At 47.5% G+C, this 27895-nt stretch overlaps 2 protein-coding genes across 11 annotated transcripts in view; one reads left to right on the plus strand and one right to left on the minus strand.

Annotated features, from left to right (window-relative positions):
• The first annotated feature begins 1202 nt into the window (after positions 1-1202).
• Positions 1203-26154, plus strand: CD40LG (CD40 ligand). Of its 3 annotated transcripts, XM_085570552.1 has the most exons (8): positions 1203-1334; positions 3776-3925; positions 9997-15462; positions 17245-17382; positions 18488-18530; positions 18836-18892; positions 19174-19236; positions 21121-26154. In XM_085570552.1, exons 3-8 carry the CDS (start codon positions 15307-15309, stop codon positions 21510-21512), a joined length of 849 nt encoding a protein of 282 aa, XP_085426678.1. In that variant the 5' UTR covers positions 1203-1334; positions 3776-3925; positions 9997-15306; the 3' UTR covers positions 21513-26154. The 3 variants fall into 3 exon arrangements, with proteins under 3 accessions (XP_085426678.1, XP_021397824.1, XP_085426679.1); XM_021542149.3 differs by lacking the exon at positions 1203-1334 and having other exon boundaries at positions 2134-3925; XM_085570553.1 differs by lacking the exons at positions 1203-1334; positions 9997-15462 and having other exon boundaries at positions 2134-3925.
• ARHGEF6 (Rac/Cdc42 guanine nucleotide exchange factor 6) overlaps positions 25563-27895 on the minus strand; it is a 46217-nt gene continuing 43884 nt past the window's right edge. For all 8 annotated transcript variants that reach the window (XM_085570542.1, XM_085570543.1, XM_085570546.1 and 5 more), the window contains one exon: positions 25563-27891. In XM_085570542.1, coding sequence (XP_085426668.1) covers positions 27751-27891 — 141 coding nt within the window. In that variant the 3' untranslated portion in view covers positions 25563-27750. The remainder of the gene's footprint in view (positions 27892-27895) is intronic.

A 27895-nucleotide genomic window follows, 5' to 3' on the forward strand; every position in this document is an offset into this window, starting at 1 on the left:
TCCTGTCTCGCTATAGGTGAGTACTGAAGAAAAACCCACTCCTTTTTAATATTTCTACAAAAATCCCTTTCTTCTCTTTTAAATTTGCACATAGTTCTCCAAGTAGTTTTGTTTTGTTATCCCAAGTCACTAATTGCCTGATTTTTAAGGCTACATGGTAATATGACTTCCTCAATGGGCCAAAGCAAAAATTTCCAAGCTGTATTGTATACATCTGTCTTACTGGCATGTGCTATAATTCTAGTGAATTATAACTCTGTTGCTTAAAATTATTGATTTTTTTTTTCCTTCCTCTTCCATCCCTTCAAAAGGAAAATGCTTATATAATTTCTCTGCAAGGTCTGAAAAGACAGTCTATTTCAATGCTCTTAAATGTAGTGTTTCCCTTGGGAGGCTGGGAATAGTCAAGATGTCTTATAAAGCCCTTGGTTCTGGTGAATCAGACAAGTGGGGTTGGACAGTGTGGAGGGAAAAAACGTCCTTGTTTTTAAATGCGTGTCCCTTATTGCAAGAACATGAGGCGTCAGTGGCTCTGCCTTGACATGGGTCATGCTGTGAGCCATTGTTGCAAGATTTGTGTCCTCATTGTCCAGCTGTCTGGCAGACCTGGAGAAAGGGAACATGTGTCTAAGTAGCTCAAAGATCCCTGGACCCCTTGCCAGTGCAGGCTCCACATGAGGCACACAGGTGCTTGCTCTCTTCCCTGGCTTTTAGAGGAATGAGGATGGAATAGAGGGCTGTGGCACAGAGGCTCTGCTTCTCTGGCATTTTGTCTTGCACCACCACAGCACCATGCACCAGAGTGTGCCCAGGTTTGTGGCATCTCACTGCTCTTCTGCAATAAGCATAATTAACCCATCACTATAATTTGCCTTTAATGATTTAAAATAAGAGAGTTTTGAACATTTCCCATCAGTTTTTTACATGGCTTTTTTTTTTAATACATGTATAGATTAAAACAATGCAGATATACATATAGGCTCCTCTAGAATATGGTTTGTCTGGAGTGGAGTGTTTCTTGCTTTCCAGCCCAGGATGTTGCTGTGTTCCTGTGCTGCCCTGCTGCTGTCATGCTCCAGTGACTGTCTTCACTCCCATTCAGTGTGTACTCTCCTTGTTGGAAAGGGCTTGGTAACTGGGATGCTGCATCCAGCAGCTGCCATCTGGTACTTTCCAGTTATCTTTGGTCCCTCCTCCGAATGCAGCAATCCTGGAGGTGATGGGAGAAGGGATGCTGGATGTTCCCCTTTCAACAGCTTCTGATCCCCTGGATGCCAATGGACCTCTGCAGAGACCATTCCAAAGGGTAGACAGGGGCCAGGTGTTACATCCCTGTAAGTGTTCAAAAAGTGTGTGGATGGGGCTCTCAGGGCTGTGGTTTAATGGTGAAAACAGTGCTGGGTTAATGGTTGGATTTGATGATCTGGGAGGTCTTTCCAGCCATAATTATTTTATGATTTTCTATTAATTTACTGGCCCTCTGAGAAACCACTACTTGCATTTAATTGGGTGTTGTCTTGCGCAGATGGCTTTTCTCCTGTCTTTTTCTGATGGGCAGATGAGATGCCAACTACATACTTTATGACCTCTGGTCAGAGATTAATGCATCTCTGAGATGCATTAGTCTCAGAGACTGATGTCAAGCACTGTATATGCCTGCCCTGTGTGGAGTCTAGGCCTTTTTTTACTCAGCTGCATGAATGGGTGTGTATTTTTTTCCACCACATCTGTCCCAGGACACAGGCACTTTGCAGGGCACCTTGCTCTGACTCCTCACATGAGCTGGTTCTGGTCCAGGTCTTCCTCTGATGGTCAGAAAAACCTTGTGGGTGGCTGGGAGCAGCAAGTTGGCTTAGCTACTCCACCCTGCTTTAGTCACTCATTAGCAGTGTTAAAAATAGCCCCAGACTGCTGTGACGAACAAGAGAGATTCTTTTGCTGTGAAAGTAAAACCTAAAGTATTATATATATTTTTAAAAAATTAGGAACGCTCATCCCTTTCAAAGGTAACACAAGCTTTCATTTGCTTTCATTTCTGTTCAGGTGTCAATTAATTTGTCTCATCACAGGCAAGCAAGTGACACCTCATGTACCCATGTGACATGTAGCCTTTGGTAAACACTCACTCGTTGCTATAATTTTTTACTGTCTTGTGGTTTTTAATCCCCTTTTCTGGCAGGCTTTACCAAGCACGTCAATCCTGGTCCAGGGTGAAAGTGTGGTTGCACTACTTTGTTGTGTGTTCTGTTTTCCTGTGCTGCCTGGTTTAAAACAGTGCATGTTTTGGGCTCAGGGCTCTATTCCACTTAGCTACTGACCCACTGAGAGTTTGCTTTGGTACTCCTCTGAGCTAGCATATATCATAACACTTGGAGGATTTCAGCAGCAAACTGATGGTTTTGGTGCCTTGATATCTGGGAGGGGTTTCAGTATCACAGGCCAGAGGGCCTGTGATACTGAAATTTGCTGACAATATTGCTGTACAAGCAGCTGCACTGTGGTCATATGCTACAGATCACAATTTGTTTACTGAGGAGGTGCAAAACTAGCTGAGTGCTGGGCAGGCAGCAATTGTGCTATCCAGCACAGCACAGTGGATGCTTACAGGTGCCTGGAGCCATAATGGAGCCAGCTGACCAATGTGAGCCAACTCCGACGTGGTGTTCCCCAAAATAGGGTCCAGCAGGAGTGCCTAGGGTCCCTGGTGAGCCACCATGAACCTGGCTGAGCCCAGTCCCAGGAATTCACTGCTGATTCATGCTGTCTCCCAGCCTGGTTTCTAGGTGGGGGTTAAGCTGGGTGCAGCAAAGCCCTGAGAAAAGTGGCTGCTTCCCTGACCTTCATCCTCACCTCTGTACCCCCATCTCCTTTCATTGCCCCAGCCCAGGAGTTGCAAGCTCTGGATTTGTCTGACCAGGGACATTTGGGTTTTCTCCATCTGTCTTTCTCTAAAAGGTTAATGTTAGAATCAGCACAGGCTTATAAAAATATTATCAAGAAGCATTTCATTCTGGAATGCAGCAGTATTACAGCTCCTGCTTATGACCTTTCCACCTGAGATGGAGATAAAATAACAGCTCTTTTCCACACACACACAAAAAAAAGTTTCTATGCTCAGAATTATAAAGCAATCAATTATCTCCCAATACCATGTTTTCCCAGAACAAGGTGTCACTTCAGATAGATCCCTCTGCTAAACAGAAAAAGAAATTGAGTGGATGGAAGGAAACTAAATGTACTGGACACTGAAAGGGCATCTCTGGTGACTGAGCACAGCCTAAAATAATCCTGAACCAGCTGTCTGTTGGACACTGTCACCCTGAGCCTCATGAGCAGTGCAGAAGCACCCATGCTCCATGGGCCCCATGTGAACTGCCCAAACATCATTAAATCTCAAGCATGTGCAGGACAATTGATATATAAGAGAAGTTACCATGTGCAGCTCCCCAGCCAAGGAACAACATGTGCAGTCTGGGTGCTGTACTCAACACGCTCCGGGGGAAAACACATCAGCTAATTAAAAGTGATGGGCAATAAGGAAAGTCCTCCAGCCAGACTTTTGGATGCATAAAGTTGCTTGTTTTTTCTTTCTAAGGTAGACTAAGTCGATTCTAAGGAAAACTTCCTGGCTTTAGTTAAGCTGTCACATAACCAAGATATTTGAGGCATGTGATACTATCGCAGTTCCACCCCACATTGTTTGTTGGTGCTGGATTTGTGCTACGTTTTAAGAAAATATTAGCATGAAAATGCTTTTTTTTACCTCCTTTCCTAGGTTGCACTAATGACTGCTGAATCTAAGTGTGCAAGAACAATCAGGCATTATTTTGCATGCAAATGACAAAGGGACTATGCTAGAAAAACAGCATTAAGGATTGTGCCACTTGTGGATGCCCAACAACTGAGTTTGCTGCATAGCACAAAGGTGAGTGTTTTATTCTGAGTAAAAGAGACGGGGCAGGAGAGGCTGGGTCTGTTTCCACTCTGTTCTATGAAGGATTTAAGCACCCTCTTGCTGTTGCAAACAGAGTGTGAAATTGCTGCCCAACACTTGCCCTGGACAACTGGGACTGTTTTTCTAGGTTTGTTCAAATCTGTAGGACCAGGATCATAGCTGCACCACTGCTTCCTGCAAAAGAATTATTACAGAGAACTCGGTTTATTAGATGGATTTAAGGTATAAAATCCCCATGTATCACCTCTAAGGTGGTGCATTGGACAGAGTTGGTCTGTGGGACTCCTTCCCCCTTCCTACCCTGGCTAGGGCTGAGCTGCTGATAGGGCTAGAGGATGAGCTGGGTCTGAAGGGGAGGCTCCTACGTCTGCCCTTCAAAACATGCCGTTGAGGAGCTTGTCTCACAGGAATACCAGTGGGATGGTGGGACAATGGGGAAGACCAGGAGGCAAAGTCACAGTGAGCTCAGAGACATGGACAACAGCAAATCGGGGATGTGTCTTGTCCCTGCAAGCATCCTGAGCATCATCCTCCTGGCACGGGCACAAACAAGAACCCCCTGCCTGCACAGAAACCTGTTGTCTGCCCACAGACTGTGTAGACGTATCCCAAAAAGAAGTCACAGTTGTCTGGGGTTTGTTTTTGTTTTTTTTTTTTTTTTTCCTCTTGCCTTGCTTCACATGAAAGCACCTGAAAGTACTGTTGAGAAATGACAGTTTGGGAAGCAGCTCTGGAATCATCCTGCAGGGTGCTGATGCTGCATCAGGCTGCCAGCCTGCTCTGATTACAGGCAGTTTTCCCACACTGACAGGCTGCAGGGTGCCAAACAACCGTGTAACAGTGACTAATAAAAACGGCTGCCTGTCTCTATGAGGAAGGATGGGAAGGGAGGGGTTTCAGGGAAATAAGAACCTTCTCTATTGCTCCTCCTTGTCTGGGAGAAATGCTTTCTGTGGGTTTACAAACTTAGGGAGCACAAGAGCCAGATTTATACCCCTGTGCAAATCCACCCCCTGGTCTTTCATACACACAGCTGCAGCAGGCACAAAAATCTGCTTTAAGACAGACTGAAAAGCCCAGGATTTCCTGGCCTGATTCTGCCTTTTATGCTTATGAAGGCAGACAGAGGCTCCCTCAGACGCAGCAGAGCATCAGGAGCTGCAGCTGTGGCAGTTCTGCCTATGCCTCTGACTTGCATCTTTGATCTTAATGTAGGATGGCTTTTATGCCTTGTGTCTCCTGAGCTCCGGCTGGGCTGGGATTGTAATCCAGCCCTTGCTCCATGTGATGGTGTATATTGAGCATTGTGCAACCCATCTCACATGCTCTAATGTTGTGGACCAAAATCACTGGGCAATGTTGTGCCAATCCAGGTGAGAGTTCCTGCCACCACTATACCCTTCAGGAACAGAGAAATTCAGGAACTGTGTATGGTCAGTTCTTCCTTGGCCTTAATCACATCCCAGAGCTGCAAATGCTGGGGTTTCATACTCACCAAGGCTGCACATTGGACACATGTATGAAACCTTCAAGGGCTCCTCATTAATTTTATGCATTAATATCCCCAAGGCAGCTATGGAATTCCAAGTACACTTAATTTCCCATGCAGAGTTCTGGCCTTTTTCCTACCTGAGGCATAATTTTATGAGGGACTCACTGGCATGTGGCCACCCAGCAGGAGCCACCATGTTGCAAAGGGTTTTAGTGGTGATTGTTAGGGAAGAAATTTCCTCTTCATTCTGGGATGGAGCAGAAAGTTGCCTCATCCTATGAACACAGATTATCCACAGGCTATGAAGAGGACATGTCAGCGGACGTTTCCAGGGAATATTGCTTCTCCTGTGCATGCAGGGGTCCCAACCTTGTGGCATGCCCCACCTGTGTGAAGGGATTGTAAATTGTGCTTCTTCCCAAGTTTGGAGATATATATATATCACGGTTTTGGTAAATCTGCTTAGAGCAAGGAGTGATTATCCAGTTCTTTTCTGTGTGATAGTGCCTTTGGCCATGATCAAAGAGAACCTGGGGAACCTGGTGTGGATATTAGTGGGGACAGTATTTGGCAGCTCCTGAAATGGGTTCAAAGGACATAGTTTGTCTTAGAGATACTCGTCTGCTGTTGATCAGATCTGACCTTTCCATATAGTTCTTTCCAGGCACCTTGGTCTTCAGCTCTATTCTCCTGGGAGATGTCTGTCCTTCCTCACCACACAGGGTGGAAGTCTTGTTTTATATCTTCTCCTTGTGGTCTCAAGTATGTGAAGGAAGGTGATATGAGAGCTCTGGGTTTGTACAAAACTCATTCAGGATTATTTGAAAACTGGAGCTCATTCTCAGAGACCTGAATCATGTACTTCTACCCTCTAGGACAAGCTCAGTGGATTTTCTGGCTATTGCAGACCAAGAGAGCCTTTCTATCTAAGGTATTCTGAGGCTGCTGTAAGCAGCAGCCAGTGCTCAGAAAATGAACCTGGTAAACATTGGAAGGAGATTGTGTAATTACCTGGTTTTGTGGTTCATGACAGTTTTGCATGGGTGGGCACTGTGGTGTGAACCTACTTTCAGTTCCATTGACTTTTCTGCCCTGCAAAAGTTAAAAAAAAACCCCCAACAACCACTCCAGAAGCTGCATGCTCTGCTGTTACGAAGGGAATTTGGAGTAAATTTGGCTTCCTGGACCAAATCCAGGCTGTGACTTAGTCTCTCTGCATCATGTGTCAGTGCAACAGAGCTTCACAGCTGTGTGCTTGTGGCATCACTAAGACCCAGCATTGCACTACGTCATTAGTAGCTGAAGTGATTCAGCTCAATTATTGGAAAATTTGAATGAATTCCTGGGCAAGGAAGCAAGGAAGAGCAGTGATGTTCCTCAAAGTAGGAACTCAAGGGTAGCTCATGGCAAGGCTGAGACCTTGTGGTGGGTTGGCCTTGCTGCCAGATGCTCACCCAGCCACTCAAGAAGAGAGGAGAGGAAGATAAGATGATAAAATTTTGACATAAGGTCTTGGATATGACTGAAATTACCATAATGTCCAAAACAGATTCAGCTTGGGAGGAAAAAAAGCAGCCTCACTTTGAGATACAATACACTTTGAAATCATATTGCTCTGCAGATTAGAGCTGGCATAGTGATTATTTTCTATATAGGCTGAATCTATTTGGCTGTTTATATCTCTGGATCTTTACCCAGCAACAGATGCCTCATTTCGCCAGTGCTGAAACTGAGACCAGGTGACTAATCTAAGATATCATAAGCAACCAGACACAGGCAGCAAGAGAAAGTGAATGCCCTGCCTTCCAGATCTCTCCATCTATATGCCCAGATCCCAAAGGCAAAGAGGATCCACATCCTGCCTGGCCCATGGCCTGCAAGGGGATGCAAGGAGGATGGTGCTGAGGGAGCAGACTGGGATGTGCTCTTCCTGTCCAACCACTGAACCCATTTTCCAGTATGGTTCCCCACAGTTACTGTCATAGAGATGACAACATAATACTTACGTGGGTAGATTTTCTTGTGGCTCAGCAAAATGGTGATTGTTGCATGTTCATCTTCCCTGTCCTTAGGCTTAATGCCAGTAGTGTTTTCCTTGAACAGGGTGTCTGGGGTTTTCCTTTCACTGTGTTTTACAGCAAGTGGCTATTCCAACATTCAAGCCTCTCTGATGGCATTACATCTGCGTAATACTTCCCTCCAGGTGTGCAGGGGATTTTAGGCCAAAGATTTTCCACTTTGAAATAAGGTTGCTTTTCTGCTAAAAGAGAATTAGAGCCTCTGGGGTTTGGTGACTCATTCAAGTGAGTGAGAGGAAATATGTCCAACAGCTTGGGCTTATTAGGGAGCTGCTCTGGAAAGAAAACGTGTGTCCTGAAAAACATCCGTGTGTCCCCGGGCCAGGTCTCATCAGCCAAAGTAAAGGCATGGTTGTTCCAAGGGGGTGTGGGGATGTGCTGCTGGGGGCTCCGGATGAGCCTGGGCCACCAGCAAAGAAGCTGAAATCCTATGGCCCTGAAATTTGATGTGGTGATCTGAACCCATAAGGAGCATCCACTCATGAGGCATATAGCACTGTGTCTGATTTATTGTGCATGAGTTATGTTTGCAGGAGTCTTCTCCATGAGAAACTTGTTCCTCTGATGTGACTTCATCCTGGGGGACCTGCATGTGGATAATCATCTCTGTTTTGGGGCTTTTTTTTAGCCCCATCATCTCCTGGAACGGAGTGCTCAAACAAACCATATTTCTCTGTTTTTTCTACACAATTTTTTTTTCACATCTTATGGGAAAGCTGTGGCAAGGATGAAGCAGCTGACACATTCTTGAGTTTCCAGCCACCAGCTTGTCACAACCTGAGTATGGTGGGAGAGAGGCTGGGCATGGGGATCCAAGAAGGGCTGGTGTTCTGTGGATGCTACCTGGATGCACCTCTGGCCCCTGTGGTAAATGTGGGATGAGCTGAGGTCTCTAAGCCTCTGTAAATAGAGAGTGAGCTCTGAGAAGCACCCTCTGTCTCCCTCTGGTAAGAGCCTCTGGTACCTAGAAATTGTAGTGGCTTTGATCCCAGTATGGGCAGGATGCAGGAGCTGGGGCTGCAGCATCCTCCTGGAGATGCCCTGCTTGCATGTCAGAGCCTTGCTGGCTGTGATCCACCCAGGCTGGAACAACCTCTGATGGCTCTGTAGGGTACTGTGCTGCTCAGATGTCTGTACTCAGCCCCAGTCAGGAGTTCCTACAAAAGGGAGGATATCCACTACTGTCTGGGGGTTGTCTATGCTCCTTTGGCCATCAGCAGAACCAGCTGAGCAAGGTCAGTGCTCAGCCCAAGCCCAGGCTTTGTACCTGCTCTGGTCACAGTGTCAGGGCTGCCAGGCTGGTTTGGGGCTGTCACTCACTCTTCCCCACTGCGGCTGTCAGTGTTTGGGCTGAGCACGCACTGAGCCAAACCTGCTCCCATGGACTGTGGGGAAAGCCATTGTGAACCTTGACAAGACACTCGCCAATCATGAGTTGCTGCTTCCTTGCAAAGGAAACCTGCACCTGAGGTCTCTTCAGACAGGAATTCCTGAAACATCTGTGCTTTATGGAAACTGGACTTCTTATTTTCTTTAAGCAGGTTTTGTCCCTGGCATGAGAAAAAAAACATTATGTCAGCAGCAGCTTTTGCAGCTTTACTTTGCTCTTTTTGCCACAAAGTCCTTCCTTTGCTCTGCAGCCTGAACTGTGGCTACATCCCTAAGCCACTGGGCAGGTGAGGCAACATGTTGCTTGACTGCAGGGCTTCTCTGGCATCTCCTGTGGCATCACATTCCAGCATGGAAGACCCTTAATTCTTAGCCACAAATTTCCAGATGCTGTGTGAGGCAGAGATGGAGATGTGGATCGAGCAGGGAGAGGAGCTGGAGGAATCAGTAGATGGCAGAGTTGTTTTCTGCTCTCTGCTGTTCCTCTCACAGGTTCACAGGGATTTTATGGGGGATTTGTTACCAAGACGATGCCTCAGGGCTGTAGGTATTCAGCAAGCTTGGGCTGGAGCTGGGCTGAGCATTCCCACCATCATGCCACAGCTGAGACAGGAGTGGAAGCATGTAGGGAAAGGGCTCCATGTGATGCCAACATGACCTGCTTAGAGCACCCTGGCTTACAGCTCTGAGGCAAAAGGGCTGTATGACACTAGTGCAGTGTCTATACTTGCATGGAGGGCAGCACTGCTCTGCCTTTACATTGCTTTCCAAGAGGTTCAAGAGTGGTTTTGCTGCCTCTGACCATGCATGCAGTGTCTTGGTTGGGCTCCCAGACTGAGATGGCTGCATGTGAATTTCTACCTGAGCACAGCTTCCTGCTGCCCCTCGTACTGCCTTCTCCATGGGATTGGTTAGTCCCAAGTAGGGGCTGGGGATTTTCTCCCCTAAGCTCTCAGGTCAGAGCAGTGTTCCTTGTCTGCCCCTCACACCTTTGGCTGCTCACCCTGCCTGGCTCATCTCCTGGCACTGAAAGCAGGGTCACTCTCTGTTGCTCACCTTGGGGCTGTGTGTGACCCTAACAGGATCCTAGTTGTCCAGAGGTTGGAGCACAAGCCCCCAAGGGGATCCAAAGATCAACGAGGAGAGAGGAGGAATGACAGCAAAGACTGAAAGGAGATGAGTGAAGAGACACAGATGTGATTCCTGTAGTGGTGAAGAAAGCCCTGCGATGAGAACCTGTGGAACTTGATGTGTGAAAGGTTTGGGAAAAGATGAGTAATTCGCATTAATATTGCCTTGGTTGGGGGGATTGTGGTGTAATGGAAAAGAAACATGCAAAAGATTGAACTAATGGCTGCCAAATCTGCCTCAGGAGATTGCTCATGTCTTGGTAATTTCCAATCAGGATCCAGATGATTTGCTGCAGGATGTGTCACTGTGCAGCCCCAGTGGAATAACCAGGCATGGCCAGCCCAGGACTAAGCCATGGTGAAGGCTCACTGCAAACCTCCAACTGTGGAGGGAGGGAAAGGAGAGAGAGGCTGAGTAGAACGACAGCTGATTCAGGTTTTGTCTTACCCGCCTCCCAGGACAGGAACCCCTATGAAATCCTTGAGATCCTATCCCAGAGCTGCACATGACATCTCCTCCTGGACTTTGGTCAACAGCTGCGAAGCTGTCCATGAGGCTCAATGCCTTGATCCACTGGCATGTCCCGGTTGGTGGCCAGGGACCCTTGTGGGGTGGTGGGAGCTGAGGTGGCTCTGCTGTGGCAAGGCTGGGTAGTGGCAGGGTTTGTTTGTGGAGCCCAGCAAGTGCTGGGAGCCAGCTGTAGTTGCTGCTGGACTGGGCTAAGCCCCACAGTGGGGAGAGGAATGGCAGCATCGTCTCTCTCCTCCCGAGGCTTTTGTTCTGTTTGTGTGCCGCACACGGATACTGAAGAGGCAGTTCTGTCTTCACTCTTTGTCCCGATGGGACAGGCAGGGAGGAAGGAGAGATGCAAAGGTGATGCTAGGACCCTCCCCACCCACCCATCGCACTGTGCCGTGGGAGGCAGTGCTGGTACTGCCAGCCCTGCAGCCGCCCCGGGTTTTGCTTTCCCCAACTCCCTTCTCCTTTTACAAAATGAAAGCCAGAGCCTCACCGGGGCGTTTACTGTGGTTTTGATGGGCACAGGCCCCCGCACCCTGTGCAGAGAGAGCAGCTTTCAACACTTGGTCGAGAATGGGGGATGTTCTGCTCCCTTCCGCCGTGACTCAGGCAAGAGGGGCTTGTTTGGCAGGGCTGGGGCTGTGGGCCTCCCCACACTGGGCTCTATTTTTAGGAAGTTGGGAGAAGTAGGTGCAGTCTTCACAGCAAGAAGTTTCTAGTGCCATTTGTGGTTTTGCAGCTACAGCAAAACTCAGCATCAGCAGTTCTGAGGCCAGGTGCTCTCTGTGGCTCAGCATAGCAAGGCTGGCATTGTCACCCAGATAAGCCACATGCCCTTCGGGGCCCTCCATCCTCTGTGGGGTCACTGGGGCTTGTTTCTTTGCTGTTCCTTGCCCTCCACCCATCTCAGTTCCCTGGGAAAAAGGCTGGCAGGGGGGTGCAACCATGGATTGTACAGAAGAGCAGGGAGGTGAGGGGATAAGGAGGGAAGGGGGCACAGGGGGCAGTGACCTTTAGAACAGGGTTGCTCAGTGGGACAACAGCACCCCAGTGCCACCCCCTGTGGTTCTTTTTCTATTGTTCTTTGCTGCTCTGGATGGTGGCAGAGAAGACGGCTGGAGGGGCAGATGTTCTCTCACATCTGCAGGGAAAATGCAGTGGAGATGACACTGTACATCTGATCTGACCTACCTGCTGGGACCACCTGTGTTCACATCTGCTGGAGCTTGGAACTTTTGCTCATCTCCACATGGTTTTCTCCATGGCTGAGGACCATGGCAAGCAATGGGACTGCAGCCTGCAATTGCCACCATGGTGGCTACAACCAGCATATTCTGCTCTTTTCTTCCACAAGGGGATGTGACTTTCACAAGCATTGACATGTTTTTCTCTCCCTGAAAACTGCTTCTTGCTGCTCTGGACTCCAAGAATTTTCTATTATTCGACTGAAGTAGATAGTGAACAGAAACCATAATGAAACCTTTCCTTTTCTGGGTGCTGGTGATGTTTTCTGCTCTGGCTATTTCTGTTCCCTCTTCCTCTCTGATGGCAGGGTTGTCCTGGAGACATGAGAGCTCAGAAGATACAGGAGAGTGAAAAATCTAAAGAAGTGAAAAAGCAAATGGCAGAAAAGTTTATATTTCCCTTCTGCCCCTAGCCCTGGGCTGAAGGGACTTAATTTAGGTTTCTCTCATAGATTCCTTTTTGCATCCCTCCCACAGCATTGCAGGCAAGCCCCTTTTTTGACTCAGAATAAAATCTTCTTTTCGAGTGTATTGTTCTTAGCACTGCACAACACCCAGCTTTTGTTAATCATAAAGAGCATGTGGGGCAAGCATCACATTTTAAAAAGCTAGTCAAGAAACCACAGCATGCACCCAAAAAACCCAAAAAAATCACTCTCCTCTCAGCAGCTTTCACCTTGCTGCCTTCAGCGATGCTCCTAGACTTTGACAGATCTCTGGGGCAGGCAACCGGATATTTTGTCAGTAAACAAAACTCAGAACCCTGAATACGAATGGAGACAATTTGCTGATCAGTGGAAATACCACAACTAGGGCAATAGGAATGCAAGCAGTGGATCACATTTTCCCATTGTCTCACCCAGGGGTTATCTGGCTGGAGGAACTGTACCAGTTTGGGTTCACAAGTGGGTGGGTATGGTTACATTCAGAGAGTTTGGGACGTGAAAGAAAACCTGGTTGGTTTCTTGGTGATGGGCTCATCACCAGGTGAAAATGTGACTTCATCTTCCCTGGGATTATCCCATGAAGGCAGACTGTTCCTTCTGGTGTTGGATCCTCTCTTTCTTGCCCATCATCTCTCTGGATCATGTCCCACTTGCCCTAAGACTGTGTTCCCCATTTTGCTATGCTCCCCCATATTCCTACAGCAGCCAAACAGCCAGGAAGTGCATCATCCCCCATCCTACTATCCACGTGAGGTGGCAATAAAGCATGTCCCAAGGGGCCAATGACTCCACATACCCTGCAGCAGGTCCCTAGGTTGCCTAGCTCTGAACAGCAGCGGTGCCAGAAAAGCTCCTTGGGGATCTGCCTGCCACAGGACTTGGTCAGCTCCCCCTGTCTGATCCAACACTCCTGGCAGAGCAGCTGTGGTGGTCCAGGTTGAGCCATAGAAACTTCAGGACCAGGTGCTGCAGAGTGGACAGCTTGTGAGGGTTGTTCCCTGCCAGTTGCAGCAACAAGGGGTTGGATTGGGGCAAGGGTTTCCTGAAGAGGAGCTGCTGCTGCTGAACCTCTGCCAGGATCCCCACTGTCATATTTTCCACCTGGTTTCTCCTATCAGGGTGCTGCCAAGGAGAAACTCAGTTTCCTGGTTTGCAGCACGGGTAGCCAACTGGTGATGTTTTGTGCTGGGTACCCAAAACTGGAGCCTTTTCCCATCCTCCTCACCAAACTTGCCAGCCCATCCAAGGCTCCAGCCTCCATCAAGAAGCATGCAACAGGACCAGAGACATGCTTGGGCTTTTCAACATTTCCTACAGGTTCTTCTCAATTCAGTGAAGCAGATGGCTCTACAGAAATATTTTTGGAAAGACAGAAGGGGAGATGACCCGGAGCTGGCAGCCTCTTCCCAAAGGATGAGCCCTACCCCTCACTGCAGAGGTGTGACAGTCCTGGCAAGCTGAAGGGTTACATGATTCCAAAGCACCAGCCAGGGCCTCAGCCTCAAGGCATCCTCTGTCCTGTTACTCAAATGCTGCCCACAAAGACCCTGGAGCCATCGCACACTTGTGATTAGGATGTTATATTTAGGAGTACAGTGACTTGCTAAGTTCAAAACCTGATGATTCAGTTGCAGAGGTGTTTGTGCTTTGTTACCAGCATTTGCCTTTGCAGCTCACAGCACCTTAACCACACAGGGCAGGATGCGGGAGAGAAAGCACATAGGACAAGCAAAGGCCGGACTCCATCCTGCAGTGCTCAAAGCAGCCCCAAAATGCACTGTGTACCTTCCTCTCCTGGGGCTGCTGGCAAGTAGGACCTGTTCAGCACCCCCCTTCCTCGGCAGGATCCAACCCTGTATTGCTGAGTGCACATCTGATAAGAACATCTCCTCTAGAATACCACTCAACACATTCTTGCATCCCCCCCTGCATCTCAACAAACCCCCACATTTATTCTCTTTACATGGAGAAAATGAGGTCTGCCTCCTGTTGCAAGAAATTAGGACCCCCTCGTATTTACTTAGTAAATTATTTTAGCAGCATTGCATGTACTCATGACTCACACACATGATGGGGGGCAGGACCTCACCTCCCTGTAGCCAGCTTGAGAGGAGTCAGTGTGTAGAGGAGACATGGGTTTCTCAAAGTTGCATGGCAGTGATGCTGGGAGGTCAGAAGCTGGCTGGAGTATCTGGCATTCCCAACAGCCCTTTTCATGCCTAGGTACATAGATACAGGTAACAGGGATAAGTGGGGCAGGGTATGAGATGGCTTGTGCCCTTGGTTACAGGGTGAGCACCTCACTAGAGTATCAAGAAAGCTGCTTAAAACTTGTCTCTCCAAACTGATGGCCAAGCACCGAGCCCGAAGTCTCACTGTCTTGTGAGGAGCATGAAAGCTGTGCCCACACCAGGGTTACAGTGTCTGTACAGATGGTCCTTTCTCTCAGATCATCCAGCCTACCCGGGCAGAGATATCACCCAGGGGGAGTACAAGGGAAAGCAGAAACCAGCACAAAGCACTTTCCTCAGCCTAGCATCTTCCAAGCAGAAATCATCCTTCTCTCAAAGAAAATTAAAAGGAAAAAGCTATTCTTCCCCTTTTGAGAAACAACCAAATTTCTGAGTGCTTCCCAGACCCTGGCAGCCCACAGAACTACTCAGCAGTTCTGTACTTGTATTCAGTCTACATTTTTTTTAAGACAACTTACCACAAAACTTTCATCTCCAACAGTAAAAAAAAAAACCATCAATGAATATTTTTGAGAGATTCAAGGGCAGATATGAATATACAAAATAAGAACCTTTCTCTGTTTCTGGTAGGACAGTAGGAAAAAGTATGGAAGTGCAACAGAGAACAAAGTCTAAGCAACTTTTTTGTTGCTGTGTGTTCTGGGAGATGGTAGTGAACAAACCTACCCACTACGAAGAGTTTTTCCAGGAAGTGTAGGTTGCTGTACCCTGTATCCCCTGAGCAGCAGGTGCTCGCACAACAGTTCTCATGCTGCTTGCAAGCAGAGAATTTGGAGGAGCCCCAGAAACGTGCACGAAGGATGAACGAACCCTATGGCCCTGAGGCACCCCGTCCCATCAACAGCACATCTCCTGGCACCATGAAAATGTTCATGGGCTTCCTCACTGTGTTTACCGTAGTGCAGACCATTGGGACCGTGCTCTTCTGTTTGTATCTTCACATGAAGATGGATAAGGTAAGCAGAGAGAGAAGGTTGTCTCTGTCCCTGATGGATTGCTGGCATGCTTTGACTTCAGGTCTGGTGAGATCTGCTCACCAAGAGAATGAGCATGGTGAAGATGGTGCTGACCACTGGATGGAGGCAGCAGTATCATTTATCACACTCATGTTCTCATATCTGCTTTAATTTGCCATGAGAGGTATGTGGGAGATCTGTTCCCCTTGCTAACAAAACAGAGAATGACCAATTGCCAAGAGACATTTAGAATAAATCTGGTAGCTGATGGCTAGTCTGAGGACAAGAGGGTGGGGTTTAGAAATGCAAATGGCTGTTTTAGGTTTGGTGGTGGTTTTTCTGATTTTGTAGCACTTATTAGCGCTGTGATATGAACTGAGAAGATGAAAGGTCCAGAATTTTTTTTTTTTCATGTTTCAGTGATTTTATCAACATCTCACCTCAGGTGCTGTCTTTCAGTTCAGGGAAGAAAAGACTGGACCTTAGTATTTTTTTCATTTTTGAAGGTACACAGTAGCAGTGATCCTGTCCCATACTTGGGACAATATCTACCAAAAAGTTAAAGTCCAGAAAGCTGTTTTTGAGGTTTTTATGGCCGCAGCTGCACTGCATGATGCCTGAAACCACCAATCTAAAGCTACTTTCCTTCTAGCCAGAAATGACTGCCAGCTAAAGAAATATGTGCCTAAAACACAGAATTTTTCTTACCTGATACAGTGATATGGTGGAGGTTACTGATTTTTACATGTGTCATTTCAACTTAAATTAAAATTTAGATGTGTGGTTTCTGATCTACAAGGGTGGAGAGCAATGTTGAGCTAGAGGGGCTTTAATATCAGAGGGCTGGAAGGGGACTTCAGTGCATGGAGGTTGCAGGCTGTCATGAAGGAATGTGTAGAATGTCTGTGGAAGAGGGAAATGTGACTACAGGCTGAGGATCAGAGGCAGCTGAAATGCAGTCACAGTTGGCAAAAAGATTTCAGTTGCCTTCAGTGCTTGTGGCAGGGCTTCGAATCTGATCCTCCTTATCTTAGTGCTACCTGTGCTGAGCTCTCTGCCTTGCTGTGTGTCCTCATATCCAGCTGCACTTTCTCTTTACCATTTAACTGCTATGTTATGTTTTTACAAGGAACAAAAAGAACAACAAAAAAATCAAACGGGTGTAAATATAAAAATCAGTATTTGGATTCATTTAATTATCTTCTTATTGGCTTTCTGATTTTTTTTTTTTTTTTAATCTGAAGATCTTGGCACAGTTTAGCCCCAACCTACATGTTGTTTTGTTTTGCTGGCAATGCTTTTAGTCAATAAGTGAGCAGAAAACAATTAAAACCCCTCTGTGTGGACAGGGCAGTGAGGGGGTAGGTGAGCATCCCAGCTGCCTGCTGAGGCCACTGGGGAAAGACTTGCAAAGCCCGAGCCCCTGAGCCACCCACTGGGGTTTCTGTGTCTTTAGGAAAAGTCAGAGATGGACATTTAAATTAATTATCAAGGTGATAGAAAATAGATCCTGAGCAATCCTCCTGTCACCTAGCATTACCATTCAGGGTGAGCTCCATGGGTTCAATTCCCAGTGGATGAGGGCACAGACGTTGTGTTGAGTTTCTGGTGGGAGCTCTTCCTGCCCACATTTTGTCTGCCCACCTCATCCCTGTGCTGAACGTCTGATCCTGAGCTTCCCTGTATTTATTGCTAGTAGGAATGCATCATTGCTCTGCTACCAGTTGTTGCAGGTTTCCTACTAACATCCTGTTGGCCCTCCCTTCTCTCCTATGTTGGCAGATGGAAGAGGTGTTGAGCTTAAATGAAGATTACATCTTCCTGAAGAAAGTACAGAAATGCCAGACAGTAGAAGGTCAGAAGTCGACATTATTGGACTGTGAAAAGATTATAAAGGGCTTCCAGAACATCCAGTGCAAGGTATATGCTGTTGGGTGGATAAAGACCCCACTGAAGAAGGAGAGGGGCTCCCGGTCACACATAGAGCTTCACCCCAAGCATTTAAAAACCATGGGTGCCCTTTAGTTTTGGGCTGTGTAGCACATGCCCTTTTCTATACTGTATTCTTCTTACACTATATTGATATTATTGAAAAATCTCATTGATTTTTTCCTAAAATGCTCTTGATCAGGGCACATCCAGCTGCAACATGCCATGGTGTGTTTGGGGATTGTGGTGGGCAGGATGGAGCTACAGCCACCTTGGCACTACTCCCTGATTCCAGTCTGAAAAGAATTTATTTTCTGCTTTCTGGAACCTTGCTCCAGTCCTGTGCTGGGTGGCTGTGAGGATGCTTGTGGCCACCTACCACTGGGATCACATTTCTGCCCACTTTGCCCAGGTATCAATGACAGTCCAAGGTTTGGGCAAGGAAATAGCTTCTGGCAACGAGTGAGGAGGAGCATGATCACATTTGGATGCAGAAGAGTCAGTTTGCATTGCAATGAGGTGCTCTCATCCTGCTCAGCCCTGAATTCACTGCTTAGAAGTGGCTGTGCTGGCCAGAGTAGGCAGGAGAGGAACATTTCTTCCTCATTGTCACTGCCTGATGACAACAAATGCCTCAGCTAAAAGTGCCTCAGATAAATCTTCAGGTTTGCAACAGTACCCAACAGACCACCAAAAATTATGTCTGAGGTAGGCTGTGCTCAGCAGTCCTGAAAACCCCAACTGCAAGGCAGGGATGTACATTGGCAGCACTTGCATCATGGCTCTCTTACAGGAAAAGGAGATTTTTCTTGTTTGTTTATCTTATTGTTTTCAATAGACTTTACCCATCATTTTGATAACACCTAAGACCATAAAACCTATAAGCTCCCTGCTGCAGACAGCCCATGGTCATTTGTGAAGCTGAGGAAGGTACAAGAGGGGTTCTCTGGCTTCAGGTATCCTCTGTCACAAGCTGACAGGGCTTTTGGAGCCAAATATCACCAATTCCAGCAATGACCAGAGCATCTTTTATATAAAAATTTTCAAAATCACTGATTTTGAAAAAAAACCCCATATATCTTTTCTGTTGTAACAGGACAGACCCCCCAAGGAGCAGCCCAAGTTTGAAATGCAGAGAGGTGAGTTTCCTGGTGTAACCAGTGCACTCATGGCTTGCTGGAGCAGGAGGAGTTCCTTGGCCTGGGAAGGGGTTTCCTTCAACAGCCCAGCCCATGAATTTCTCAGGGCATGGTGTGGAGGCAGAGGACAGGTTGGGGTTTGAAGTATCCCCATGGATGTAGGACTGAGCTCAGTGTGGGCTGGTAAAGGGGGACACTGGACATGGCTGTCTTCCCAGGGCAGGCAGTTCTGGGTGCCAGAATAGATGGTCTGAAGTTGTTGAAAATGAGCCCGAAATTAAATTTGCGGCCTTTTTACATCACAGGTCCTGACCACCATGAGCATCCTGGTTTGATGCACAAGAATGAGACATCTGTGGCAGGTGAGGTTCAGGCACATCCAGGTCCTGTTCCAACGGCGGGCAAGGTGGCATCATCTCCTCCACAGGCTTCATCCATCAGAGGCTTCCCCTCAGAGGCACCTGCAGGTCTTTGCTGAGTGGAGTCCTGCCTCACTCTGGGCTGGGAGTGGAATCTGGAGATGTAGAGAATCTTGGCCTGTAGAGAGACATTAAGGGTGGCAGGTGCTGCAGTCCCCGGAGAGGAGCACTGAGGAAACAGTGAGTGCCAAGGCATCAGTAACACTGGCCTTTCTAAATTGCAGCAGAGAAGAGGGAGCCAATTGCAGTTCACCTGGCAGGTCAGCAGAGCAACAAGGAAGGCTCAGGTAAGACAGACTCACTGGGTCCCACCTCATCCAGGGAGCCAGAGGGACACAGCAGTGTGCATTCCCAGTCCTGCCGTGTGGCTCTCTAAGGGCAGGGAAAGGGACAGAACAACTCCAGCACAAAACTGTGTCCCCAAACGACAGCAATTCTCCCAGTGGTCCCATTGCCATGTGCACCTGTGCCATGTGGTGTTCACACATCCCAACTGTCCTCAGTAGGCCTATGTGTGCCCATCCTAGAAATGCACCACAAGGGCTTAATCTTTCCAGTGTTTTTTGTGAGTGGAAAATGTCTTAATTTTGTATTTAAGGAAAAAAACTTCCCATTTCTTTTGTTCTTAAAATGGATATTTTTGCTCTCCTGGCCATCTCTTGCTATGGTGGCTGCTGCAGGAGGGTTCTGCTTGCATGTGTGTCTGCTGATTTAATCCTCTTCTCACCCATAGTGGCCCTGGCAGTAAGATGGGCTGGCTGAGGGCTTTACAATCGCAGCATAGGGCTCCAAACTGGTTTAGTCAAGGTGCAATTATTCACAGCCATGGCCATATCAGGTTTCAGAGAAACACCTGAGTCCTTTTGCATTTGTGCATCCCACTGTATTGACTGTGGTTGCTCTTACCTTAACTGAGGGACTTCCCACAACAGCAAGGATTACCAAAGTGAGTATGAGCTTGCAAGGTCAGTCACTCCATCTGGCAAGGATTTCACAATCTAAGCACTTCTGATTTAATTCTGGAGTAACTGACAGTAATCGGCAACTGCTCTTTCCATCTCTGATGCAGCATTTCAACCAGTGCTCAGTCTACCTGTGGAAAGCTTAGTGTTAGATAAGATCAGAGAAGTAAGAAACTCACTGAATTTTAAAACACTGCTCAGACACTTGTTGAGCCTATAAAGCAGGGTCCAGAGAGCAGCAGTTGTGTGGAGTTCAACTCTGTGTGGGGAAATGCCCCTGTGGGATGCTTGGTCAGGGCCCATGGGCTGCATGGGTCCTCCAGGACTACCCATGGCACACTGTCTCTGGGCTGGGGCAGTCAAACTCATTATTCCACTTGGAGCCAAGTTGCTCCCCCTGGCTGCTCTTCCGGGTGTCTCTGTAGGCTGGAGAAGGCAGATGTCCAAATTCCAGAGGTTGTAGCTGAGCTCAGCCCCTACAGCCATGGCTTCCAGGTCTCTGTATAGGCTTATCTGCACAAACCACATGAGCTACTCTGATGACATCAAAAGTGTCCCAAAATCCATGGCATCACCTGATCTGTGTGGGCCATGGTCCTGGCAATGGGAAGGAGCACTAATTGTGCTAAGCCCTTGCAGCTCTGCACTTAGGTAGGGATAGTAACTGTGTAATGTTAATTTTTGTACTTCCTTGGTAAAGTCTCGCCATCGCCAGAGGCTGAGAGGAAGGACTCTGGAGAAAAGGCAGCCCCCAGCTGGAAAAACTGGGATGGGAGTCTCTGAAGAGCAGAGTTGCAGCATATTTTGGTAGTGCTCTGAGGGCTTGAAGGGTGTCCCACTGAAGTCCATGAAAGAAGAAAATGGAAGTGACACAGTGTTTGGTCTGCTGCAGTAAACACAGGCAATCCTCCTCCTTAAGCATTTCCACTTGGCTGGAAGAAGGAAGTTAAATGTACCTCCACTCACATATCCAGTCAAGGCTGGCAAAGCCAGTGATCAGCAACATGGGTTAAATCTGCTCCGGCCTTGGGGAAGGGTCCCTGCTCCCCTGGGCTGGGGGATGGTGTCCTGGGCTGGGTACCCCACTAACTGCACCCCATGGACAGACAGAGGCTTTGAGGCCAGATGTCTGTGGGTGTCCCCTCAAATCAGCCTGCCAAAGTGGAAATGTCCTTCTCTGAGCTCACCTGCCATGCTCTCTCCCTACAGTGCTGGAGTGGAGGGAGACCATGTATGGCCCCACAAACAGCTTGATATCCAACAAGGAGGGGAAACTGAAGGTGGAGGAAGCAGGGCTCTACTACATCTACTCCCAAGTCAGCTTCTGCACTCCAGAAGTGTCTTTGGCACCCTTCACCCTCTATATTTATTTACATATCCCCAAGGAAGAGGACCGGCTCTTGCTGAAAGGACAAAAGACACAGAGCTCTTTGAAGACACGTGAAGAAGGACACTTGAAGACCCTCTGTGAACTCCAGTCCATCCGTGTTGGAGGTGTCTTCAACCTCCGGGAAGATGACATGGTCTTTGTCAATGTGACAGACTCCACAAAAGTGAGGTACAGCCACGGCAACACCTACTTTGGCATCTTCAAGCTGTAGTGAGGAAAGTGCTGTCCTGAGCTGGGAATCCAGCCCAACTTTCTTGAGCAAAGTTCCTTTCCCTTTTTCCCTTATTTATGTTCCTCTGCCTCTCTGTTTTTCTCAGTTTTTAATTTGTATATTTTGTTATTTATTAATGAGGGCCAAAGGGCCCTGAGAACACAAATAGAAAAAAGTTTGAAACTGTTATTATTTGCTTCCAGTTTTTATTCTTTTGCAGCCAGTGATTTGGTACACGCTGGTGTTGTATGTCTGGGTCCACCACACCCCACGTTCCTGGCAGGGTCGATTTCCCTGTTATGTCATAAGAGCTTTGTTTACCAAAATCTGCCATCAATGTTTCTTTCCTAGAAATGTAGGATGGCTTGGGGCACTTCAGCCAAGCTGAGTTCATACATATCTCCAGCACCAATCTGCTTACAAACACCAATGGAAAAACATAAAAAGGCTTAGGAACATCTCTAAAGGAATGAGTAAGCCAGTACTGTCTTTACATGGTAGCTGCTGGTGAGGCAATGTTGCCACTCCAACTGTCTGCTGTATCTGGAGAACCGCTTTTTTTTCCATCCATGTCTGTCTGTGAAACTCAACCCACTTCCTCAGGGTGGCACTGCCTTGGCTGGGGTCATACTTGGTGACAATTGCTCCACACCAGAGGGATGATTAGTGGCTGAGGGAGGACTGCAGATTTCAAGGCAGAGAGAAAGTAGGGCACTAGTAGTGGTTTGCTCTTGGTGACCTGAATCTGTTCACCAAACTGTCCTCCCGCCTCTGCAAGCAGAGGAACCTTTGCCTGTGGACAGTTTCACTACCTTGTGGAGGGGCACTGGGCGCCACCAGCAAAACTGGAGCTGCACCTTCTCCTGACACCCCTCCTACCCAAGGAGGAGGACCAGGAAACCACAGGGCTGGCAGGACCACCTACTTCTTCCCTCCAAGGCACATATGCAGAGCATCTTCTGGCTGTCCTCAGTGAGGACATGTCCACAGGGGCATTTTTCCTGGAGCTCCAGGAGAGCAGGACTGTGCAGATGCCCTCTTGGGCAGGGTGTACCTGGGTGACACTGCACACTAGGGTCTTCCCAACCCTATTCTCCAGCTTGGCCTGCAGGGAAGGTGATCAGGGCACAAGGACATTGACTGCATTTTAAAAAACATTTGAAGATAGTACATGTGACAAGCCTGGGGGTTTTGGTTATACAGGTTACACTTAGAGAGTCAAAGTTTGGAAATAATCTTGGATACCACCATGTTTGCAAATGGAAGAGCTTCCAGATTTGGGCAATCTTTAGGATTTGTTGTGCTGGAGGCTGCAGATCTAGTCCTAACACAGTGACCAAATGCCACCACTGGTGGAATTGAAGGGACATTATTTTCACAGCTCATTGCCCAGCACAGTCCCCTTCAAAGTCAATAGAACTCAGGGACTGTTTGGTATCATTATAATTTAGTATTTTTTGGCTGTTCTCCAAAACTACCTAACTTATTTAGGGGATGGACTTATATGAAGACTATGTATTTAACTAAACCAATCTTATATTTGTAAACAGAGAGACTGAGTGCCAGAGGACTGTGCATTATGCTGTGTTTTGCAGCATAATTCAATGTTCATGGTTCCCCCTTCCACAGTGTGGGGTTTCTTCCACTGATCACCCCACAATAAATACAATTTATGGATTCAGACATAGGTGGCTTTGTATGTTTTGAACACTGCTCACCCTTCCCAGCCCCAGGCTGAGATTTCACAGGGTCCTGCTTGGGGTCTGGGGACCAAGAGGGCAGTGGGGTGGCACTGTGGGTCACAATGGGGACAACCAGTCCCAGAAGCCTCCAGGGGCAGCCATTCCACCATGCCGCTTGGAGCATGGTGAGGCGCCAGGGCCAGGCAGCACTAGGGACATTTTGGCAGCAGAAGGAAGAAGAGTGCCTTGTCCTGGGAGGGCAGTGAGACACCAAGGCTGAAGCCCCTAGTACAGCTATGAAACAGAGGGGTGGGGACTAGTTTTTAATGGGATTTAGGACACCGGACTGAAAGAGAATTATTTCTACCTGTACTAAGGTCATGGAGCATGCAGGGATGTCTCTACTTCAGAGCAGAGGGATGGATGCAGCACATACTGTGTGTGCAGCTGAGCAGCTTCTGCCTCCCAGGGTGCCCCGTGCTGGTGTGGGTCTGACCACATCCCTGCTGCTGAAATGCAGCCAGCCCTGTGGGCTGAGCTTCTGGAGGCAGTGCTGGGCTGCCTGAAGAACCACAAACCTCCACAGCGGGGGGAGTTGGAGGTGCTCTTTCATGGTGGGAGTGTGGGTGGAGGCTACAGGAGAAACCAAAGATGGTGCAAACTAGCATGGCCCGAGACAGGGGGAGAAGCTTGGAGCTTGGATGGGGAGGAGAGAGCTGTGAAGAGTGTGTGTGTGTGTCTGAAAACAAGGAGTGGAAAACCTGCTTGTCACAGGCAGAGAGTAACTGATCAGTGCACAATTTGAAGCCTCCTGCAGCCCCCAGTCCCAGTGGCCAGGACCACCTGCCAGAAACCTTGGGCTGGGCTGTGGTGCCCAGCCCAGATCACTGAGCAGGGATCCAGGAGCTGCAAATTGCATGGTTGAGAAAAACAATTAAAGAGGGGAGGAGAAAAACTGTAATTAAACTAATCCATAAATTCTGCAGCAAGGGCAGCAGATACCGTCACCTCCCCTGCCTGCGGGCTGCCTGACCAGCCCCAGACACTGCCCCCATGGCTGCCTTTCTCAGGGGTTTTGTTTCTTGCCTGTTTCTTGACATGCCAAAAACAGCCCTTGGGATTCAGATGTGAGGTAGTGTGTGATGAGAGGGGACAAGGTACAATTGCTGCCATTCACCTGTGTCCTTCCTCCCCAGCCCTGCCTGTTGCCATAGCTGATGCTGTTTCCTCTCCCCATGGAAAGTTTAAAGGTTGTCAATACAATGATTTTTGACATGAGGACTCTATGCCAGTCCTCAGGCTGTGGATTTTACTGTTTCCAAATTGATTTTTGTTCTGAGTTAAGAAGGGGTTGAGCGGGTAATGAGTTTGCAGGGCATATCAGCAGGACTGGCACAGGGGTGATGGATGAGCAGTGGCAGGAACAAGCAGCAGCATGGGCATCTGCTGGGAGAAGTGTTTGCATGGTTCAATACACACTGAGCTCACAAAAAAAATTATACACACACACACACACACACACACACACACACACACATATTTTATATATATATATACCAGGTTGCTCCAAGCCCCATCCAATCTGGCCTGGAACCTTTCCAGGAATGGGTCAGCCACAGCTTCTCTGGGCAACCTGTGCCAGGGCCTCACCACCCTCACAGGGAAGAATTTCTTTCTCATATCCCATCTAACCCTGCCCTCTGCAAGTTTCAGACTTCAGTGTTTTGATATGATGCACCCTAGACTAGTGTTTCTTTTTTCCCTTGCTCTTTTTCCTACTCTGAGTGCTGTGTTTGGGGAAGGAGAGGAGGATACAGCCCTCCTGCCTTCAATCCTTCACTTCTCCTGTGGACTGAAGACCGTAGCACATCTCTACCAAAGAGTTAAAAAACTCCCAACCTGCAGGAGACATCTTGTCCAAGTGGTGGTAGACCAAAGGAAATCCTGTCACCACACCTAATTGCCAGAAAAAAACACACTAACAAAAAACAAAACCAAAAAAAAAAACAAAACAAAAAAAAAAAAACCACAAAAAAAACCCCTCAAACAGGCAGGAAGTCACTTATCTATAGCAACTGCCTGGTGCAGCAGAGAAATCTGTTTTCCATAAAGCATCATGTGAACAGAGTGTACATAAGGCTTGAGGGATGGAAACATCCCTTGCCCTGGAACCAGGCACCCTTGGCCTGCTGCAGGTATGATGATGCAAGCAACAGTCCAAGTGCCAGCATCACCTTTCACACCAGTATTCCCACCAGTAAATCGGAGAGGTATGATGCTGCCATGGCATTTTGAGGAAATCAGTGATGCCCAGAGCAAGCACTGGCTTTGCTTTCACGGTAGAAACACAGGAAGCAGCTCCAAGGGCTAAGAAGCTACTTTTATCCTTTATTTGTTGAAAATGTCAATTAAAAAACTGTTCAAAATAAAAACATGTTAGAAAAGTTGAACTTGCATAAGTAATTTCCAGTAAATAAACCTACAAGACAAAGATACACTGGAAGGCAGCTGACACAACATCCATCTAAAGACAGACTCACTGGAACCTATTTACAAAGCACTGTAAACAAAGTAAATATGGAAACATTGCTGTCCATCTGGCATGGCTTCTTTTCCTTCTTATTTTATTTTCTTGTCTTTTTTTGGCTTCTAGCTCTTGACAAACACTTGATCCAAAAAGTCCCAGTGTGCCCTCCATCACATTACATCTCACAAACATGCATATGTACATAGCATGGGTTTCAACTGAGCCTGGGGGCAGTGAGGACACATTTAGACCCTCTCCCTGGAGTGTTAGTGGACCTTGGTTTGTTCTGCATGTCAGCAACCCAGTCCCCAGCCCAGCTTGCAGCAGGCAGCAGGGCCAGGCAGTACCAAGGGGTCTGGGCATGGCCTCCCCGAGCAGCAGGAAGTGCAGCAAAGGTCCTGCTCCTGGAAAACAATTCACAAGCACAGCAGGGCTTGACTGCTGACCAAATCACTCAACTCTGTGCCCAGGGAGGGATGTGGGGAACTGCCATCTGGCTGGGATGTCTGGGGATGGCAAATGTAGCCAGACCTCTGTTTTTACTCTAGAAATAGCTTAAAGAGAGTTTCTTAATACACTCCTTGAGACGTTTTGGAGTCTGTATCTCCCAAAAGAGCATTTGCAATGTCCTGGCTAAATTTTAATGGCAAGGAGGGAGTTGCAATTATTGCCTCTGTTATGTCCTTCAAAACCAACATAATGGTGTAACTGTAATGAGCTGTGGTGCGTCTGCACACCCTCGGACCATGCTGCCCTGTGAGATAAATAAGACATAATTAATTTTAACAGAGGATTATTTTTATAATGCTGTTAAGGAAGGAAGGAATGAAAACACCAGTTCTAAACTAGGGCATAACACCAAATAAGATAAGGAGAGCTGATACATATGCATGTTGCCTGTGTGCTGTGTTCAAGGATCTGTGAGGGTGGTGTACATCCTTGCCTCAGGAGCATTCCAGCTCTTGTCAAAGCATAAATACCTTCCCTATCTCAAGAGAAAGTTCCTTTTCCCTAGCAGAAAGTCCCTGTGGAGTGATGTGGGGAGAAGTGGCCACTGGCAACATTCCCAACCTTTGGGAAGGAGCCATGGAAAGCATGAAGGGGGCAGAAGGGAGTAGGGGACCAGCACATTTGGGTTGCTTTTTGTTGTCAAGCAGTGTTTACATTTCATATGGAGAAAAGCATGTCCTGCAAGAGGAAGCAAAGCAAAATTATAATCTCCTAGGATACAGAGACACTCAATGTGAAAACAAAGCAGGGGGAAGGAATTCTATATCATGCATATGAAAAGGGATGGGGGTAGAACAGCAGTTACCTGTTGTGCTAATCACAAGCTGTAAGGAGGCAGCACTGTGCAAAATACCTTCCTATGCAGTCTGACAGGTGCTCCAGATCTGGCTTCCCCCAAGGAGTTCAAACATCTTTGTGTTAATTGCACATTTTAATCAATATCAAGGCCACACAGGAACCACAGTATTGCTGGGCTCTAGTTCGCTACAGTCAACTAATGGGGAAAAAGAAGATGGATGGGAAAAGCTTCCCCAGTTGTGATTATCTAAAAAGAGGAACATGGTGCTTTTTTGGTTTCTGCTCAATGCCACCTCAGTAATGTTTTCATTCAATAAGTAGGTACTGGTGCTTTTGGAAAGAATGAAAGCATTAAAAAGTGCTTAAGCTTCTTCTAGGAAACTGCTGCCCAAGCCTTTGTGAGCAACAATCACTAGCAGAGTTTGTATTTGCTCCCAGTAGCAGGTACAATGAGGTATTAGTTGCTGCAGATGAATTGTGAATCGTGGACTGCTTGCTTACTGGTTCAGTTGTGATTGATTGTTTTTGCTTTATTTCCTTACTGGATTGAAGAAAAACTATTTTTTTCTCTATTACTTTTTTGGGTTTGTTTCTCTTTTTTTTTGGTAACAAAATACCCCAAACCAACAAAATAAGGAGCAAGAAGAGGCAAAGGATCCAGTTCCACTTCCCAAAAATACACCTGAGCTCACACACCACTGCCAGCAGCCTCTCCATGAATTCAGGCGATCAGGGATGACTTGCGCCCGGTGTCCTCCCTGCCACACTCATCTGTCTGCTTCAGCAGCCTTCTCACCAGCTTCTCCAAGTCCTTCCTGGATTTAAGCTCTTCCTCCAAACACTGTTTCATCCTTTTGTTTTCCTGC

The sequence above is a fragment of the Lonchura striata genome, chromosome 4A, assembly GCF_050655825.1.
Source record: "Lonchura striata isolate lonStrDom1 chromosome 4A, ASM5065582v1, whole genome shotgun sequence".
In the NCBI taxonomy this organism is placed as follows: Eukaryota; Metazoa; Chordata; class Aves; order Passeriformes; family Estrildidae; genus Lonchura; species Lonchura striata.

Bases quoted from the DNA above. Each gene is read 5' to 3' on its own strand.
- CD40LG (XM_085570552.1), top strand. From the start codon at position 15,307: ATGAACGAACCCTATGGCCCTGAGGCACCCCGTCCCATCAACAGCACA. The intron at 15,463-17,244 runs GTAAGCAGAGAG...CTATGTTGGCAG, and splicing joins TTCACATGAAGATGGATAAG to ATGGAAGAGGTGTTGAGCTT. The intron at 18,893-19,173 runs GTGAGGTTCAGG...TCTAAATTGCAG, and splicing joins GAATGAGACATCTGTGGCAG to CAGAGAAGAGGGAGCCAATT.